We start from the raw sequence: 20,764 nt of genomic DNA, 5'->3' as shown, positions 1-20,764 counted from the left end.
CTTATTTGCTGGAATGAGAGTTTAATTGATGTGTCATCATGTGCACCTTTAAATGCATGAAAATTAAATCTTCATCATGAAATGGACACTCTTTGTTTTATAGCAAATAGAGAGGATCATGTTCTTGGTATAGTTGACCAAAAGTAACAAAAACCCGAGTAAGCCATACATGGAACCTATCTAGACACTAAAAATCTTTCGAATTGTAGTTAATTTTTTGACATAGAAAAATATTGCAAAATGGCTTACTCGTGTAAAAAGAACTTAAGGTACGAAAAACCTGTACAATGAATTAGCAATCCGACGCTTTAGTCCACTCAGCCATCTCCCCCAATTGAAAAATGATAATTACTAGATTATATTACACAAAAAGAGTAAGGCTTGAAAAAGAGCCCTCTCTTTATACCTCTATATTATTCAGTATGTAATTATTCATACAATTTTGCATGGTTGAAGGAAAAGATCCAAATACATGTTTTATTCTTTTCAATAATCCATATTTACCTTGGCTGATATTTTTAACCATGCTAACCTTGGTATGGAAGTTATGCATGAACGTAATGTTCATAATTTCCCTCAAGACTTAGCTTCTACGAAGATCCCATCAATCTAAGAAAATAGGATTTCTTGTAATAAGTTTTTGATATTCAGTAACTCCGGTTAAATAATCGCAGAAATCCAAACATTTATCAGTATTCTTAAAAAAATAGAGAAATCATAACTAAGTCAATATGATATGGATCAACCCCTTCTTCTTGTGCCAAAGATCTTACCATTTCCAAAGGACCAAGGGCAGGTTCTTACGCGTTGCTCACCAGTTCGCCACTGGAAACACCGCTTCCTGTACGACTGGCGGCCTAACTATGACATCATTGTGTTGTGAGTTTTGTTTGCACTAAAGTATCGTTTGGCATTCATGTGGAGGATTAGGGTTTCTGTTATTTTTAGTTAACAGAAAATCACTCAAGGTCCAGACTGTAACGATTTTTAAAAGCTATAGTTTGGACATTGATGCAATTGAAAACTCTTGGATTAAATTTGAAACAGGGTCAAACGCTAGGATTTATTATGTAACTACCCCATTTTAATTATAATGTTTTTCCTTAATACTTTCATCCACATCATTTACGACCTCTTTTTTTTGCAATTTTTGTTCGTCCAATTTTGATAAGGTCACTTGTTCATACCTGGGCATTCCTATGTATTGGTTGCCATGACAAAACCACTTGAGGCAGCTTGCCCTCATCAAATCCTCAAACTGGTACCAATCCAACCTTAAAACTAACATCCACATTCCCATTTCTATCTTTCCTCTTTTTGCCACTTGTCTGTCTTAAGAAAAACCACTTTTGACGAACAAAAACCACTTGTGTGTGAGTATATATATATATATATATATATATATAGAGAGAGAGAGAGAGAGAGAGAGAGAGAGAGAGAGAGAGAGAGAGAGATTAGATTCCCATGGTGGAATTCATCTCTTAATTAGGTTATTTTTTTCTGCTAAGTGTAACAGAAAATAAAGGGAAGTATATGACCCATGGCAATGTAATATTCTTAAAGGGGCTATAGGATGCACGGACACTGACATGAACATGGGTGTGGGTACGGGTACGATAGGGCGACACAAGCAATTTTTGAAAAATTATAACATGATATGGTAGATAGGACACTGTTACGACATGGATATGACAGGGTACAGCACCCTAAATGAAGTGTCCATGCTTCCTAGTTATATCGTCCATAGAATTGGATTGGATTGTTGAAGATATCTCGAGGACATGATTTAAAATTTGGCCATAATTGGTATTCCTTAGGCTTGTGACTTTGGATATGATTCCGAATGTATTTTCGTTTTACTGGAGTTTGTGTAAATAGCTCCAATATAAATTCTAAGTTAGTTTAGTGTTGTTTGATTAGATTCTTTAGGTGACTTAGTGTCATGGGGTCAAATTTTTCACTCAAATTTTCTGCCTGCGATGGCTCTAAGTCCCTAACTTAGTCTTAGCCAACACCACACACACACTGTAATAACACTTAGAACAGATTATATAGGGACGTATATACACACAGCACACACAATATTTACAGGGAACCCACTCCCAACCTTTATTACTTAATCTCAAGTACAAAGGAAACCCTTTTACAAGCCTAGAGAATTACATAGAATTTTTTCAAGGCCAAATACACTTTGCTATTGGCACCTCCAACACCCTTAGGGTTAAATACACATAATTAACTGCTATGGCAGTCTAGGATGCACCGACACGGACACGGTGATACAACAATTTTTAAAAAACAAGGACATGACACAGCATGGACACGGCAATTAAATAATTAATTAAATTTTTATATTTAGGCATATTTTTTTAGACATAAAATACATTTATGTCTAAAATTTAAATTATGTAAGAACTACAAATAAGTAAACACACACTCAAAGTAGTGCAATAATACACATAAAATGTTTGGAGTACAAACCAAAAGTTTAAATAGGCTACATTCAACATCAAACTAAAAACATAAAAGGAAACCAAGCTTTAAGCTTTCAAGATTACCATAGAACAACAAGTTCAACATCAAACTAAAAACATAAAAGGATAACAAGTTTTAAACTTTCAAGATTATCATAGAACAACAACATCATCGTCATCAACATAGTCATCATTCTCAACAAGACTTATCTCCATCTCTGGCTCCTCTAGTGTGAGATAAGCAATCTCAAGCAACCTAGGTCCTCCAAATGGTTCATTCCAAGTGTCTCCACCAATGTCCCACTTCTTAGAGTTTCCTTTAGTGTACTCTTCCCTCCTCCTTGAGAGAAGTCGAAGATTAGAATGAACAAACACTAAATCTTCAGCACGTTTAGGAGTAATTCTATTCCTCCTCATACAATGGATGAAGCCATATGTACTCCAATTCCTCTCAGCACATGATGATGAGCAAGGCTATCCAAGAAGCTTAAGAGCTAAAGTTTGAAGCATTGGTAACCTGGACCCATAATTTGACCACCAAAGCATTGGATCGAAGATCCACCTATCATCCATGTTATCATCATCATAAGCCCCAATTCCTGAAAACAAACCAAACTCCATAGTAACATTCTTCCTATCATCAAGATCAGGAAAGAATCTTTTGAGACACTTGTTTCTCTCCGCAGAAAGTTCAGCATCCTTATGTGGCGCAACACGGCCTTTGACTTCCTCAATCCATTGATTAGTATAATACCTAGTTAAAAGCAAATAAATAAGTACAACTAATGAGTGGGCTAGGCCTAAAGAATATAAGAAAAGATTAAAGAGATAGAAAATTACTTCGTAGTCAAGGAGTGGGCTAGGCAATGAAGTGGTGTGCAATTTTTAGTCCACCGTTCAATGAGTATAGTGTGTACCACATCATAGAATGGAGACTCCTCATATTCTTCCTTGCCTTCATGCCGGTATATTTCTTTCTTCACATTTTCTATCATGGAATCCCACATTTCATACACCTTATGGAGAATAGGTGCATCCGTGTCAGCCACTCGAAGCATCTCATAAATAGGTCCTGTGAATCTCAAAATATATGCAACCTTGTCCCACCACAAATCATTCAAAACATAATCCCTCACAGGTTGAGCTTTTCCTACATCTTCTCTATATGACATTCATTCCTCACTAATGACCATATTTTGAAAATGCTATTTTACTTGAAACAATCTTTTAAGCATGATGATTATTGAAACAAATCGTGTTTCAGCAACAGCAAGTAACTTTAAAGGGGAAAATGAATTAAAAATTGCTAATCTCATAGAATGATTTGTGATGAAAATACGAATGAAAGTTGCCTCATCTGAAACTTCTGCAATCCAGTTACATTCATTATATGGAACCTCATTCTGCAAAGAGTTCTTAGGTGCACATATATTCCTCAAGGCCAAATTGAGGGTATGCACAACACAAGGTGACCAAAATATATGAGGATATTCAGCTTCAACAAGAGATCCTGGAGCCTTCATAACAGATGCATTATCAGTAATAATTTGGATAACATGAGTATGCCCAACCTCACCAATGACCTTTAGAAACAAGTCAGAAATGAAGTGCTTGTTTTTGTACTCTTTGGTACAATCAATGGATTTGATAAAAAGTTTCCCTTTCTTTGATGTAGCCATAAAATTGATAAATGACCTTTTTTGTGCATCTGTCCACTTATCACTTACTATGCTTAAACCCCTTTCTTTCCAAGTGTCTTTAATTGACTTCAAACAACTTCTCAATATGTACCCTCTCTTTGTGAGTGTATGGATAGGATTATTCCTACGTTTGCGTTTTGCGTTTTCTGTTTTTCTTTTTTTCTTTTTTTTCACGCGTTTTGCTTTAGGGGACAATTATCACTGTTCACGCATTGTAGCAACACTATTCATGGGACCCACAACCACTTTATTCAGGAAAAAAATATTAAAAATGGGTCCCATAGCACTATTCACACATTTAAAAATTATTTTGCTACAGTGTTTTTAGTTTTTAATTTTCAGTTTTAGCAAAAATAAGTTGTATCTAAACAGACCCTTTATGCAACAAAGTTGTTCTTAATTTATTGTAACCCGGAGGAACATAGCCCACTAAATTATTATTAGATGCAAATTTGATCATCTCAATCCAATATGGGTTCTTAGCAAAGTGAAAGGGTAAACCAGTAGAATAAAATGTCCTAGCAATAAGAGAATCTAATTGCTCTTGACATTGATTGTTAAAAGCCTTCTCCAAAGGAGAATTCCCAACCCCTTTTTTCTGAGAAAATGGATTACTTGTAGCTGTACTACTCTCAATAGGACCCAAATTAGGACTAGTAGGAGAATCAGATGGTAAAGACACTAACCTAGGCTTCTTCAATTTACGCGAAGATTCCTCATACGCATCTTCTAATTTCTGCATTTCATTCTGATACTCATCTCCAACCTTAACACATGGTTGTATTCCAAAATTAGACAGTTTTAACAAGTGTGCCTTCACCCTTGAATAAGACCCCTTAAAAAAAATTTCACAATAGTTACATCTGAAAGTAACATTCCCACCACCAACAGCTGCTTTTTCTAACTTAGTAACATATTTCCATAGAGGAGCAGCTGACTCAGTTGATTTTTCACTTTCAGTATTCATTTTAGTAAAATCACCTACAATATTTAACTTAAATAAATAAATAAAGCTATATGGCAAAACAAAAGGCTGAGTAAAGAAACAGAAAAAAATATATATATATAAGTTATAAGGTATAACTTATATGGCAGTAACAACATTATATTATATCCCACTCTCACACAGTGACAGTGAGAGTGGGATTAAAAAAGAAAAAAAAAAGCGTTATAATAAGTGAGTATTTAAGTAACCCATTCACCCAAACCAAATGGCCAAAAAAAAAAACAAAAAAAACACAGAGAGAAGCTTAAAGAGGTCGGACCTGACCTGTTGTCCATGCCAAGAGAGAGAGAGAGATCGGAGTGGACAGGGCACGACGCTGACGTCTATGGAGCTCGCTGATCGGCCCAATCTAGCTTTGGCGAGGGACAAAGGGCAGCAGTAGCGGGTAGAGGTCACCGACACGACGCCAAAAATGCCGTGTCGGTGCAACCTAGATGGCAGTTACTGCCTAGGTCTTAGACAATCTGCCACTTGTGTTCTGACTTAGGACACCTTTAACTGATGCTGTCTTGGTTTGCTTTCCACGTTTCCAAGCTTTCCACGTTTCCAACCTTTACACAGCAGGTCTGATCATCAAGAAAGCTAGGAATTGCTTGGTAACTTCCACTGCACATGTTGCATATGCACAACCCATGTCTCAGTAGACCATGGGGCCTCTGCCCATCCTCTAGCAACCCACACAACATGTTTTCACACGTTTTGGGAGGTTTGGCCCTTGCTTAAGGCCTCCCCATTAGCATATAGCCCACACAGCATGCCCCCATGCAGCACACAAAGTAAATGTCATCAGCCCACTAGCACTTGTCCATGCATTCAGCCAGCCCCCACTAGTCCAATGCTTTGCACACAGCATTTGATTATCACAACAGCCCAGCCCTACCTTGCACTCAAGCCACCCAACCCACACACAAGAAACCAGAACTTAGCCACCAATGCCATGCGCCACATAGGGTCAACACCACCTGCTGTTGCCCATCATTAAAATCCATCTCTACCCACCATGGCCTTCTTCTGCCATGGCCTTGGGGCATCATGTGGAGCAAGGCGCCTCCACATGCTACCCCCTCATCCTGCTCATCGATCCAACTCAAGTAGGGGGACTGGGCAAGTCCCCCTCAAAAAGCCCTTAGGAGCATCACTAGTCTGGCATGAGGAGCCATGAGTGTGTTGAGAAAACATGAAGTCAAGTGATTGGCCCAATGCTGTCCAAACACCCTCATTTCTCATGCCATCATTAGCAACAAGTAAAGCTCCTAACACCTAGTTAGGTAGACTATTGGTGGTGTAATTACTTCTCATGAAAGGTGTTGTCAAGGTCTGGTGATCATGAGTATTAGATGATGCTCTTTTTCTTTTTGGGAGAGAGCGAGGAGTTTTAGTTAATGTCACATATGGTTATCCTGATTCTGATTTTGTGTTGATGTGAAATGGTAAGATCATGGGAAATAGCCCAATGTAGAAACACATTGTATAGAAAGAAATTTCCTAAGAGGCACCCTGCTGGAGATAAAAGTTAGCAAGTGCCTTCCCTCCAACTTTGGGTCAGTGGAAAAATGATTCCTCGTATTTTCAATTTAAGAAATAAACTCCCCAGCTTAAGACCGTGGTAAAATTACTCCTTCCATTCTGGACTTGAAATGTTTTACTTGGTGTTCTTTGTCTGATTGGATGTCAGTGAGTAGTGGTTTTCCCTTTACCTCAATAGTTGAGTTTTTGGATCTGTGCTCTTTCCATTGACTTCTTAGGCCTGTAGCAGCACACTCCCTGTGTGCTCATGGTTATCTTGTTTCTTAATAAAATTCATTTTTACTAATATACATATATATATATATATACACACACACACACACACACACACACACACACATACATACATACATACATACATACATTTTTTTAATAAAAAAAAACTCCTTACAGCCAAGTAGTCATGGGGTATGCACTTGGATTGAATTCCACCCACTCACTTAATGGAGGTTTGATGGAATGCATAATTTTACAGTTTTGCTAAGTTTAGGGAGTTTATATTGCAAATTTAAACCACAAGGGATTAATTTGCCACTAACCCAAAGTTGGAGGAGACATTTGAATGTTGGCTTTTTTTTTTTTATCCTTTACTCTCTCTCTCTCTCTCTCTCTATTTTATTTTTCTTTCCAATTTAGACAAACTTACACTCTTTCATATTTCTATATTAATGTTCAGGTACTTTGTGTGATTGGAGATGTTTCTTTCCTCCATGATACAAATGGGTTGGCAATTTTATATCAAAGGTGGGAAATTTATCTTGTAGTTTTGAAGGCTTGTGTCACATTGTATTCATGCATTTTTTTCCCTTTAATTTCCTATTATCCTGTTTCATATCAGTTACATGGTATTGGTAATTACAAACCCTTAGGGAATCATCCACATGATTTTTGTGCTCTAAACTTTCCCATGTTGATGTACATTAATCTGTCTGTTTAACACTTGTTGCTCTAATGTTTAAAAAAATTGAATGTTCTGAAGGAAATCACGGAAACCAATGACGATAGTTGTGATAAATAATCAAGGTGGTGCAATCTTCAGTCTTCTTCCAATTGCAGAGAGAACTGACCCAAGTATTCTGAACGAATACTTTTACACCTCTCACAATGTTTCAATCTGCGGGCTGTGTAAGGCACATGGGTAAAATGCTAGATATATAGTCACGATATGTAACTTTCCCTCCTATCTCAGTCGAAGCTATATTGGTGAATAAATTCTTGCTTTAAATTCTTTGGAATTCATTGAATGTGCAGTGTGAAGCATTCACTAGTGCAGACAAAGAGGGAGCTTCAAGATGCATTATTGGCATCCCAATACGATGAGATAGATTGTGTAATTGAAGTAAAGAGCTCCATTGATGCCAATGCCACCTTCCACAGGTTATTAGGCGCCAATGCTACTTCAATTATTATGTCTTCCTACTTGCATTTTTTTGTCACCTGTCTGCTGATATATTGTGCTTCTCATCTCAGTAATATAAGAAAATTTGCAAGCCAGGCATCAAATCATGCTTTTAGCATCCTCTCGAGACTTTCAGTTCAAGATTCCATTTCACATGAAGGCTTTATTTGCAAGATTTCTAGAATGGAGTGCTCACGGTTTAGGTGGGTTTGAGTATATCATTTATGTAATAAAATATGAATCAGTGATTTGCAATTTTGAGGAAGTTTGGCATAATTCTTCAAATTTTTGTTCGTAGCAGAATTCCACTATGCACTCCACCCACTTTGAATCTGGTTGACCATGAATGTACCAAGTTTTATAGAGAAGGTTATATTTTGTCTTTATATCTTGAAGATGGGAGTGTCGGGCTTGGTGAGGTAAAGCTCTGGAAGGTTTTTTTTTCCCTCTTCATCCACTTATATTTAGTGTGAACCTTTTATGTAACAAGCACACATAATGGCATTGGCTGAGGTTTACCTGTTCATCATTCTCATCATCTTTCTCTCTAATTCTTGAATGTCTTTTTGATAACCTTGTTGCACCCCTCTCCCCCCCCACAGCCCCCCCCCCAAAAAAAAAAAAAAAAAAACCTCAAGATCTTAAAGGTTATTTGATCTTGCCATTTTTTTCTTGAACAGGTTGCACCTTTTGAAATCCACAGAGAAAGCCTGCTTGAAATTGAACAGCAACTCATATTTCTTCTTCATGTTTTAAAAGGAGCTAAAATTAGTTGCTTCCTTCCTCTGCTAAAGGGTTCATTTTCTTCTTGGATATGGAACAACTTGGGAGTCCCAGTAGGTCCTTTGTATCTTTATTCTGCAAATACAATATCGATACGGCCAGTGAATAAAGGAGAGAATTTACCTCCAAACCAGTTTGGAGGAAATTCTTTCCACCCACTATGTGGTGATTCATAAAAAAAATAAAATAAACATGTGTACTTTTAGTCACATGACCTATGACCTATTTAATGAGTGATGTGACTTGTTTAAATAATGCACTTGGATTTTTTTATGAATCATCACTTGATGGATTGTTGGAGTCCGTGAATAAAATTCTTTAAAAAAAATTTAGTTAATGGAGTAATAATTTGAATGATAAAGTGATTTCATGGTTATACAGCCATGTTCAATCCTTCCAAGTGTCAGATGTGGCTTAGAAATGGGTATCCTTAATGCCATAGCAGCCAGACAAGGTTCCAGTTTATTAAACACACTACAGCCCCAAATTGATGAGGGAGATAAATCTGGAAGGTCATCAAAAGTTAAGATTTGTGCCCTTCTTGACTCCAATGGAACTCCTTTGGAAGTGGCTTATGCTGCTACAGGTCTTGTTGAAGAAGGATTTACTGCAATAAAGCTTAAAGTAAGTTGATCTGACTGCAATTATATTCTGCTAAAATTACACTGCTTAACATTTGTTTCATGTGCTGCTACTCTTGCCTCAGATGACGTTTCTAAAGACTTGCATTTATTGGAGATGTTTGTTAGCTTCACAATTATTCTCCTAACACAGGTAGCACGTAGGGGAGGTCCTATTCATGATGCTGCTGTAATACAAGAAGTAAGGAAGATGGTTGGATGTCAGATAGAACTCCGTGTAGATGCAAATCGTAACTGGACTTTTGAAGAAGCTATAGAATTTGGTTCTTTCGTAAAGGATTGTAACCTGCAGTACATTGAGGTATAATCTGGATAATCAGTGAATATGACTGTTCTACCTCTTGCTGGTTCTAAATGGATCACACATGGTGTTCTTTGCTATATTTAATTGTATTCAGATCTCCTATGATTGTCAAGAAACTTCATGGTTGTCTTATATGATGATGCGGATATGATCTTTTTGGTATTTGTTCTCAAGTAATTGTTAACTATCCTTTATTTCAGGAACCTGTTCAGGATGAAAATGATATTATTAAGTTCTGTGAATACAGTGGCCTGCCCGTTGCACTGGATGAAACTATTGGCAGCATTCAGGAAAATACTCTTGAAAAGCTTGCGAAGTATTCTCACCCAGGGATCGTTGCTGTTGTAAGTGACACTGAATTTTCATTTTTATAAGCTTGTTTTGGCTGGTGGTGTTATACTTTTCACCGGTGGTGCTGTTCAGGCTGTAAATACATTGTATTTACTTCATGAATATCAGCATCAACATACTTACCACTCTATAAGGATTAATAGTAACACAACTCAACTTGGTCTTATCCCAACAATGTGGTCAATTATTTATTTTTTTACTCCCGTTGTCTCTCAGTAATTGATGACCCTTCCTTTTTTTGAGTCGCCTTTTTATATATTAAATTTTGTAAAAGTGGAAGTTCAATTTCCAATATCTCGTGTGCTTTTTAAAAGAAAATAAGATTCATATAAGAAGTCGTGTAACTTTTGATATGACGTAAAGGAAAATTTAAAAAGATCACCATATTTTTACCTTTTCATAAAATATCATGTCATTTTGGAAGTGCAGACATTGAGAGATAGAGGGAGTTTATTTATTTATTTTATAGGTAAGTTACAATTGCACCTAGTAGGCCAAAAATTAGTGAAGTCTGTTTAAGATTGGCCAAGGTCTTGTTGCCGGAAATGGCACTGGTGGTGTATACAAGCATCATTGTTTGCTAATTCTCATCATTGTTTTTTTTTATCTTTTGGAAGAAAATTGTTGTGTGAAATAAAAACCATAACAGGAGGAAGAAATGTACAAAATAGAGGAAATGCTGAAAAATCTCCCATTCACCATAAACATCATTGTTATTTAATGGGTGTTTAAATACTGATTTAGGTTTGTTATTTTGATTGTTTCAGGTTATCAAACCAAGTGTCATTGGTGGATTTGAAAATGCTTCATTGGTTGCACGCTGGGCACAAAACCAGGGAAAGATGGCTGTTGTCAGTGCTGCATATGAAAGTGGCCTGGGTTTGTCAGCATATATTCAGTTTTCTTGTTATCTTGAGCTGCAGAATGCAGACATATGCAAGGTGATAAAAAGTGAACGTGTCCCATCTATAGCCCATGGTCTGGGAACATACCGTTGGCTTGAAGAAGATGTTACTACTGATCCTCTCAGGATTGATCGTGATCCGTATAGTGGTTTCATAGAAGCTTCTGTTTCTGAAGCTAACCGGTTTCTGCAGAAATTTCAAATTAACCACAATACCATTTGTAGCAAGCTTACTGGGAAGCAAGTTAATGGATACCAGTTGATTGTAGATACAAGGGGTTTCTCTTGTTTCCTCAAAGTTTATGAGGTTGGAGAAAGAACCAATGTAAGTAGAATTTTTCACAAGATTCATGTACTCATCTTTCCCACCCATTTAACTTACCCAGACTCTCACTTTCTAGGGGCTCATAATCCCTGTAATTACTCGACACATTATTCATGGTACTAGGGAAATGTAGTTTTGGCTATCAATTTCTCTGCCGTGAAAAGTGGTTGGTTTACCACCCATTTAACTTACCCTGATACTCTCACTTTCTAGGGGCTCATAATCCCTGTAATTACTCGACACATTATTCATGGTACCATGGAAATGTAGTTTTGGCTATCAGTTTCTCTGTCAAGAAAAGTGGTTGGTTTATTAATTCTTGCTCTAGGAAGCACGGGTGAGGATTCGGGTTTGGGTGCAGGTGCAGGTGCAGGTAAGGGTGCGGTGTAGTGAGTCGGCAATTTTTGAGAAAGTAAGGTGCGGGTGCGGCGAGATACGTTTATTAAAAAATTATTAAATATATTTTTATTTATATTTTTTATATTTTTCTAAGCATATTTTTTTATATAATGGTAAACATATGCCAATTTAAGAGCAATAGTAGATAAGGAACCTTTGGGGTCAATTTAATATTTATAGCCGATATTTAGGGGGGTAAATTTTGCAAAATAATATTATTTTCTAATGATAAGTAATTATTTATATTGATACAATTACCAAATTATTTGGGAACCTTTTTAAAAAAATAAACAAATAAGACGTGGAAAGGGAACAAAAAGGGAAAGAAAACACTAGAGTCAAACGGTGCATTTTGCCTTTTTTTTTTTACTTTTATTTATTATTATTATTTTTCCTGAATCGGACTGATTTGTGGCTGTTTTGGCCCATTTCGGACTGTATCGGCCCTAATCGGAAATTGGGAAAAAACAAAAAAAAAAAAAAAAAAAAAAAAAAAAAAAAAAAAAAAAAACAGATTCGCCTTGGACGCGCATGCAGCCACGTCAACGGCCGCACGGCACATCCGTGCATGTCGGACGCGGGTGCGGCACCCCTGGAGCCGCACCTGTGCTTCCCAAGAATGATAGTGGTTTGTTAGCAATATTGTATCAACAATAGGAATAGGTATACCTTAAATTGTAAATGGTATATGTTGTTGATATTTGGCCTCTTGTAGTTATATTTCAAAAGCTCAAGTGAAATGCTCGTCATGACTATGAAGGGATGATCTCTTGATCACAAGTTTGCATGGTTATCTTCAGTCTTGTGACATTGACGTCAAATTACTGCTTCACTGTTTGTCTGTCTGTTATAATTTTGCATGGTAGCTGGACAATTTCCATGACAATAATTTTACTTGTTAAATATTCTTTCCAGAGTAATGTTCCTATATTGCATCCTCACTCCACCATGATTAAGCTGATGCAGGATAATGTAGTTTTATTTCTTCATGGATTTCTTGGGACTGGTGAAGACTGGATTACTGCCATGAAGGCCATATCAGGTTCAGCAAGATGCATTTCTATTGATCTTCCTTCTCATGGGGGATCGAAGATACAATATCATGGTGCCAATGATTCTGCACAAGACCCAACTTTTTCAATTGAGGTGGTTGCAGACATAATATATAAAATGATTGATCAAATTACTCCTGTAAAAGTTATTTGTGTTGGATACTCAATGGGAGCAAGGATCGCATTGCACATGGCCCTGAGATTTAGTAATAAGGTAAATTGTTAATGTTTGCGGTTTTGACCATTGTTTTGAGCGTCTTATTTATTTTATATGGTTAATAGAAATAAATATTGATCATGAAGATCAAAGGAGCTGTCGTAATAGCTGGAAGCCCTGGTTTAAAAGATAAAGTAGCAAGAGAGGTTCGTAGGGCCAAAGATGATTCCAAAGCATGCTCACTTGTTGCTCATGGCTTACAACTCTTTATGGAGAACTGGTATGCTGGAGATCTGTGGAAAAGGTAATTTCTGGGTTCTTTTCTTTCAGAGGGTCTGACTTCTGTGATTGCCTTTACTATACTCAACTCCCTGGTTATTGATCATCTATTAAATTTCTGCTTATGAACAGCTTAAGAAGCCATCCCCATTTCAATCAAATATTCACCAGCCGCTTACAGCATGATGATGTGCAGAGCCTTGCAAAATCTCTGTCTGACTTGAGTGTTGGGAGGCAGCAGTAAGCTTTTTTTGGCATTTTAAATTTCCCTTGTTTAAAATATTGGTGTCTTAGGTTTCGTTTTTTCCCACTATATATGATTAGGGAAGCACAAAGGATCTTTAAATATCTTTTTGTAATTCAATAAATGGGATTTGCTAAATCAATTAGAATTAGTGCTAAGTCATAAAAGTCTATATAAGCACACTAATGTGCTATAGTGGAGACAATTTACAATTTTCTTGATTAATAAAATTTGCTTTGAAATTTTCCCAACAGCCTTAGAGTTTTTGTCCTAAAATCCAATTTATTGGCATATTATAAATAATTAAATTGTTTAATTATATGAGACTATTTGTATATGAACTAATTAGACATTATCATATAGTCTTTGAGATGCATTGTATGTGATTTAGTTATAGAAGATATAAATCACAAGTTCCTTGTAAATTCAAAAATGTAGTTCGTAGTCGATAATGGAATTGGGCATTTCATTTGCGAAGATTATAACATATCAACTACAATGATTTGTCTTGATCATGGAAGTGAAGACTTCTAGTTGATGTGTTGATGTGTCTTAAGTGTGTAAGACACATTAAACTGGATCGCTGTGAGATTAATTAGTCAATTAACAACTATCACCTGAATAATAACGGCATGTTTGGTTGGAGATTTCTAGTATTGTTGAATAAAATGATATGAAAACTATGGTTTAAAAAGTGTTGTGAAACCACGTGTTTACAGTAATCATAATGCAAAAAATGTATTTGGTACCATGTTTCATATAACATATTTAAATGTGAAAAAATATAGTTGTGTGTTTGGTATGTGTATGTTTTTTTTAAAGAAAAGTTGTTAGCACAATACAATTTATCTTTTTTTATTTGAAGAGTGAGAAACTCCCTCATTTTATTGTGACAGAGCCTCTCCTTCTCTCTTCCACAAAGAAATCCCAGCAATAGGAATGCAAATACCCAAACCAATCATCCACAAAATCAAATCCACCCTCTCTTGCATATTGGAAAATAAATAAAGACTTTAAATCAACGCAAGAAATTAAATCTAATTGCTATACAATTGGGGTTGGCAAGCCAGTTGTCCAGAAAAGAAAGAAGCAAAAGAAAAAACCCAGAAAAATTGATATTGAAGCTGTCATCCAAATCCAAAAAATAAAATAAAATAAACTGGCCTTTGGCCGTTGTGTGCAAACCCAAATTCAGAAAAATTGCTAGTGAGGCTGTCATCCAAACCCAGGAAAAAAAAACCACAATCGTTTGTTAAAAAAAAAAAACCAGGAACCCATTCTCATTACACTTCTAAAAAAATAATGAATCCTGTGCACAAAAGGAAGAGAGAGATTAAGAAATCTGGATTTTTGTTTTCTAATCGGTGATGTTGGATTTTCTTTGATGAAGAAAACTGGGTTTGTTGTTTGGGTTTGTGATTTTTTTGGAGAGAGAAAGATGAGATGTGGTGAAGAGAGATGAGAAGAAATCTGAAAGTGAAGAATAAAGGGAGAAAAAGAAAAAAGAAAAAAAAAAAGATAAGAAAAGGAAAGGTGAGGTGTTGGTCAGCATGAGGGAGAGAGAGTGTGTTGTCTAATCCTCATGGGCCCCAGTGATTTGCAATTATTTACGAACTTGCCATTGGAATGCATTGTTTGTTTAAAATCACCAACCAAATAGCCCCTAAATCTCACAACTTCTATTTTCATAAACTCTCAATTCTGATAGGATTATGAACCTGATCATGAAATGTAAGTTGCTTTGATATATCAAGAGTGAGATCTAATTTAACAGTCAAAACACCATTATGTTGGGTAATCACATGTAGTGTTGAGGGAATAAATATTCTCAAGATGAAATTTATAATATCTTTCTTTAGAGACATGAAATATCCCCTTAAGATAAATTTATCTCAAGTTTAATAGGAACTTGTTCTTCAAGGTGCTGGGCCTAGCCTTTTTTAGATTTCATAAAATATATAAATAACTAAAAGATTAAATTGGGGACTCAAGGAATAAAGTAATGATTTACAAAGTGACAGTTTATTATGACTTTCTTCAGTATAGATGTTTCATAGAAGGGTCAAATGATATTATATTAGAGTCTTGAGATATAGTTTATTAATAAGGCCTAGAGTGCAATTATATTTCCATTGTGGTACTTATTATATAATTAATGGTAACTTTGGGCTTGTCAAGAGTTGATGGAAGCCCAAAGCCCATTAGTGCTAGAGCTTTATTTCTCTTTGGTCTCATCCCAAGCCACACACTAAAGCCCATTTGGGTTGGCCAAAAGGTTAACTCAATTAGATAATCAATTGTTTATTTAGTAAGAGTTATTAAATAAAATACTGTCTTTGGGTACGTTCGATAAAAAGAAGAGAAAACAGTTTTCTCTTTGATCTCTCTTGAACACAGTTTTTAACAAAAGAAAAAGTATGTACGTAAAAACTGATTGAGAAACCACACCTCTTGGGTACCATGTGGAATTGGGATAAAGATTGAAGGTCTTCTCAATTCTTGTTTTTGAATTTCACTACATCAAGGTACACTTTTTATTCTTTGTTCTAAAATTCAAGGTTGTATGTTATCTCTCATAAATGAAGTAGATCGTTGTGTTGCTTCCGCTGCTTGTTTTGTATGAGATGCAAAACCATGTTTTCCAACATGGTGCTCATTAGTCATTCCAGCCAACCCTAGGTGTTGATTCCTAGGTTTTGTTTTTCTTGCTTGGTGTTGATTCCTAGGTTATTTTACTCTTTTGCTCTTCAATTTTGGTGTGGCATCAGTTTTGGTTGCCCTGCATCAAAATTTTGAATTGGATAGCATATGAATCTTGAAAGAGCAAGAAGTTCATGAATTGATCATTAGCTTTTATAAAAATCTATACCCTGAATATGAAGGTTGGAGACCATGAACGGAGAACCTTTTTCGTTCTCTTTTGTCAGTATGACAAGTAGAAGATGGCTGGAAAAACAATTTACCTAAGAGGAGATATTGGTGGCCCTTCATGATGTGGATGCAGTAAAAGCACCTAGTCTAGATGGATTCACTATAGCTTTCTTCAAACATAGCTGGAACACGATGGAGGGGAGTGTGTTGCAAGTATTCCAAGAGTTCTTTACTCATTGTAAGTTTGAAAAATCCCTAAATGCCACATTTGTTACTTTGATCCCAAAGAAGCCAGGATCTACATACATTAGGGATTTTCACCCGGTAAGCACAGCTAAGTTTTTAGCTAATCATTTGAATACAGTTAGTGTAGATATATTTTTAGATACACATAATGTTTTTATTGGGAGGCGTCAGATTCTAGACTTGGTGCTCATAACAGATGAAAGCATTGACAGTAGATTGAGAGAGTACTTTGGGGATCATATGTAAGCTTGATATTGAGAGGGCTTATGGCTATGTCAATTGGGACTGCTTGCTGTTCTTACTTGGTAAGCATGGTTTTGGTGCAGAATGGTGTCAGTGGACTCTGTTATGTATGTCAACTGTTTGTTTCTCCATCATGATTAATGGAGCTCCAAAAGGGTTTTTTTGAACAGTTCAAGAGGTCTAAGGTCCCCATTGTTATTTCTCTTAATCATTGTGATTTTGAGCAGGATGATCCAAAGAATTGTGGATGGTGGTTTACTTAAGGGCTTTAAAGTTGGGTTGGCCAGTAGAGAGGTTCTTAATATCTCTGGCCTATTTGCAGATGATACTATCATGTTCTATGAGGCCTCTCCTGAACAATTTTCCAACTACTTCGCTATAGTGTCTGGTCTCAAAGTGAAGTAAAGCAAAAATGAATTGGACTCCAATGGGTGATGTTCCCAATATTATGGACCTTGCTGATATCCTAGGGTGCAAGGTTGGTCCCATACCTATGACCCATCTAGGATTACACTTGGGGTCTTCTTTCAGAGTTGGAGGTATTTTGAATCCCATTTTGGAAAAGGTGGAAAGATTGTTGACAGGGTGGAAGTTGTACTTGTCAAAAGGTGGAAGGGTGAATTTGAATAAGAGTACGCTATCTTCTATTCCTACCTTTTTGTCTTTGTTCATGATGCCTAATCATGTGGCGAACAAATTGAAAAAACTCTAAAGGGATTTGCTATGGGGAAGCACTAGTGATACCAAGAACTTCCACTTGGTGGATTGGTGAGTGGTGTGCTCACCCTTAAAATAGGGGAGGATTGGGGATTAGGGAGCTAGCTTAACCAGGCACTCTTACGATAGTGGCATTGGAGGTTTGGAGTGAAAAGGGACCATCTCTGAAGGAGTGTAGTCTATGCTAAATATGGTGAAGGTTGGGGAGGATGGATAACGAATCGAGGCCCCTAGGGGGTTAGCTTTTGAAAAAGCATCAGCGGGGGATAGGAGCTTTTTCCCAAATTCTTATGGTTTGAGGTATGAGATGATTGAGTAAGATTTTAGATACACATTTGGTGTGGACTGTGGTGACCGTCCTCTTCACAATATGTTCCCAGACCTATTCGCCTTAGCAGTAGACAAGGAGGCTGTAGTTGCATTGTATTTAGCTTGCACCCATAAGGGTGAGTTCCAGCATTGGAAACCTCTTTTCGCAAGTTCGTTCATGATTGGGACTTGAATTGGTAGATTCTTTTTTTGAGTTTCTCTATGATAATTTGCCCGTGTCTAACTGTACAAAAGTCATGTTTGAGGTTCAATCAATAATGACCTTAGGGCTTCTGCAGGTGTTCCCTTCCTTGGAAGTGCATTTGGATGACCAGGGTCCCATGAAATGTTTCATACTTCATGTGGACTGCAGCTTTAAGAAAAATCTTGACAATTGGCAACCTTGGAAAATGGTATCTGTTGGTAGTTGATAGGAGTTTTATGTATAAGAGAAGCAGGGAATCTATTTATCACCTGCTACTTCACCATTTGTTGGCAACATTGATATGGTCATTTACCTATCAAAAAAAAAAACAGTGATATGGTCATTTGTCTTTTGCTTTGTTTGAACTAGTAACGTTGATGCCCAAATCAGTGCTTCACCTTTTGGAGTGTTGGCAAGGACGATTTCAGTGACAAAGAAGAGCTATGGTGTGGAAAGCCATGCCTCTGTGTCATGTGGAATTTCTGCTATGAAAGAAATAGGGGGTCTTTAATGGGGGTGGAGCATCCTACCTTTGGTATTAAAGAGTGCTGTTTGCGATCCTTGTACAATTAGATTCATGCTCAAGGTGGCATTGCTTCGACGTAATTTGTTGATTTTTCAATTTCCCTCTCTTTGTGATTTTTACTTTTTGATCTGGGGCTGTTCACGTCCTTTGTGTCAACTCCTTTCCTTTTTTAATAAAATTTGTACTTGTTTAAAAAAAATAGATAATAAATAAAAAAACAGCATCCAGTTTAGCTAAATAACCTGGAATTATAAGAAGAAATGTGATGTGTACTTGTATGTTTTTGCCTAAAGTAATGACAATTTTCTTCAACTGTTAACATTATGCAAAGTTATGTAATGTTAAACTTTGTGCTTTAGTTGGTTCCATAAGTAGAGTTTTCAGCTAGAAAACTTTACAGTGATTACTTAACATATAATAAGTTCTTATGGAGTCATTGGGAGGATGTTGGTAAATGGCTTTTTCTAAAAGAATGCAACATCATTAAATTATCTGTGTGCTACATTTTAGTAGACTTGTGCTTTCTCCTTTTCTCTAGGCACCTTGCCATTTTCAAGTTGGGATACATTTAGCCCGACTGAAGATAGTGAGAATCATATACAGCTAAAATTCTCAAATGGATGAACGTGGCAAAGCTGAAGTTTCCCATGTGCTCCTTCATTCCCATTGGACCACCTTTACCATATTTGCATGCTACAACGACATTTCATTCTAGGCTTCCACTGCCGACATATTCCCTCCTTGCTCCACATGCCTTACAACTTCTAAATCCTAATTTTGGGTTATAAATTCTAACTAATTCAATTCACAAAGTCTTATCTTATCCACAATAACAAAACCACATAATTTCTGCTGCCTTAATATTTGTCAGTATGTTCTGTAATACTAGCTTTAAATTTGATCTCTTTTGTAAAGTAGTTTCCCAATGTTTTAGGAGTTTGATATCCTATTTTTGAAAGTCAATTTCATTAAGCAGTGTCTTTGTGCTTTTGTTTGCATTGTAGGCCATTGTGGGAAGACTTGAAGCATTGCAAAACGCCCCTTTTGCTCATTGTTGGGGAGAATGATACGAAGTACAAGACAATTGCTCAGGAAATGTTTTGTGAAGTTTGCCATGGTTTGAAGAGTGGAGATAATCTATGGAATGAGATCCATGAGATAGTTGAGATTCCCAACTGTGGCCATGCTGTCCATCTGGAAAACCCACTTCCTGTAATCAGTGCATTGAGACAATTTCTAACCAGGTTGGGCAAGAGTTCATTTCCAATCAAGAGTGGTATAGAGATTAGAGAGCTGTAAGTCCGTAACCTTGTTATAGTCAGATGCAATATGACGGCTGATGATACTGCATACAAATCATCTGATGGAACTCACGTTTAATTCATGGCATAGACTTTACCAAGCTTGTAGGTTCTCATGCCAGTCTCATGGATTCTTAGGAATGTGCTTCTAATTTTTACATTTGGTACTTCTCATAAACTATTGTGAAGATAAACACCAATTCTGTGTCCTCCGTGTCTATTTTTGGCAGACCCTTTTTCTTATACTGGAAATGATAGAAGGAAAACCATTTCTAGATGAGGTCAGAAAGCCCAAATGCAGTTGCAGAATAATGTTCAACACCGTATCCGCATGGTAGTTCAGTAACATGTTTTGTACCATAAAATATCGTACTCTTTTTTAAGCGTCTTCACAAGAAAAATTGGGTGACAATGAATGTGATTGGTGAATTTCAACTACTGAATATATAAATGTTTGATTTATTTTTTATTTTAGTGACAAATGAGTTTGTAAGCTCCAATTGAGTAAAATTTAAAGCATCCGTAGTGTCACTCAATCACAAAAATAGCAATCAGCTTTGAGCCATTTGATTGAGGATTCGGGTCCTCTATTTTCATTTTGAAATTAAGTGTCCATCTAAAGGTCAGAATTTAATTTAAATAAATCTAGGGTCTAAAATATGCCAACCCATTAAAAGGCCAATATCTTAAGTTTAACATTACTTTAATAATAATAAAAAGGATAATTACCATTTTGTCAAAATAGTCCATAATGTTGCAACCGTATTGTTTAGACCCTAAACTTTTGATACTATGTCAAAA

General features: G+C 36.4%; 1 protein-coding gene across 6 annotated transcripts in view; it reads left to right on the top strand.

The window, feature by feature from the left end:
• Positions 1–20,437, top strand: part of LOC115981974 (protein PHYLLO, chloroplastic) — a 55,819-nt gene extending 35,382 nt beyond the window's left edge. For 3 of the 6 annotated variants that reach the window (XM_031104429.1, XM_031104435.1, XM_031104434.1), the window contains 14 exons: positions 7,384–7,451; positions 7,687–7,845; positions 7,959–8,084; positions 8,178–8,309; positions 8,408–8,540; positions 8,787–8,942; positions 9,271–9,513; positions 9,664–9,831; positions 10,035–10,178; positions 10,953–11,414; positions 12,780–13,079; positions 13,169–13,326; positions 13,434–13,541; positions 19,667–20,437. In XM_031104429.1, coding sequence (XP_030960289.1) covers positions 7,384–7,451; positions 7,687–7,845; positions 7,959–8,084; positions 8,178–8,309; positions 8,408–8,540; positions 8,787–8,942; positions 9,271–9,513; positions 9,664–9,831; positions 10,035–10,178; positions 10,953–11,414; positions 12,780–13,079; positions 13,169–13,326; positions 13,434–13,541; positions 19,667–19,961 — 2,652 coding nt within the window. In that variant the 3' untranslated portion in view covers positions 19,962–20,437. Of the gene's footprint in view, positions 1–7,383; positions 7,452–7,686; positions 7,846–7,958; positions 8,085–8,177; positions 8,310–8,407; positions 8,541–8,786; positions 8,943–9,270; positions 9,514–9,663; positions 9,832–10,034; positions 10,179–10,952; positions 11,415–12,779; positions 13,080–13,147; positions 13,327–13,433; positions 13,542–19,666 lie in introns of those variants that run through there. The other 3 variants (XM_031104430.1, XM_031104431.1, XM_031104433.1) reach the window with 3 other exon arrangements.
• The last annotated feature ends 327 nt before the right edge of the window (positions 20,438–20,764 follow it).

This window comes from Quercus lobata, chromosome 3 (genome assembly GCF_001633185.2).
Source record: "Quercus lobata isolate SW786 chromosome 3, ValleyOak3.0 Primary Assembly, whole genome shotgun sequence".
NCBI classification, from domain to species: Eukaryota; Viridiplantae; Streptophyta; class Magnoliopsida; order Fagales; family Fagaceae; genus Quercus; species Quercus lobata.
The sequence above is the reverse complement of the archived record's forward strand: the minus strand, read 5'-3'. Positions and strand labels throughout refer to the sequence as shown.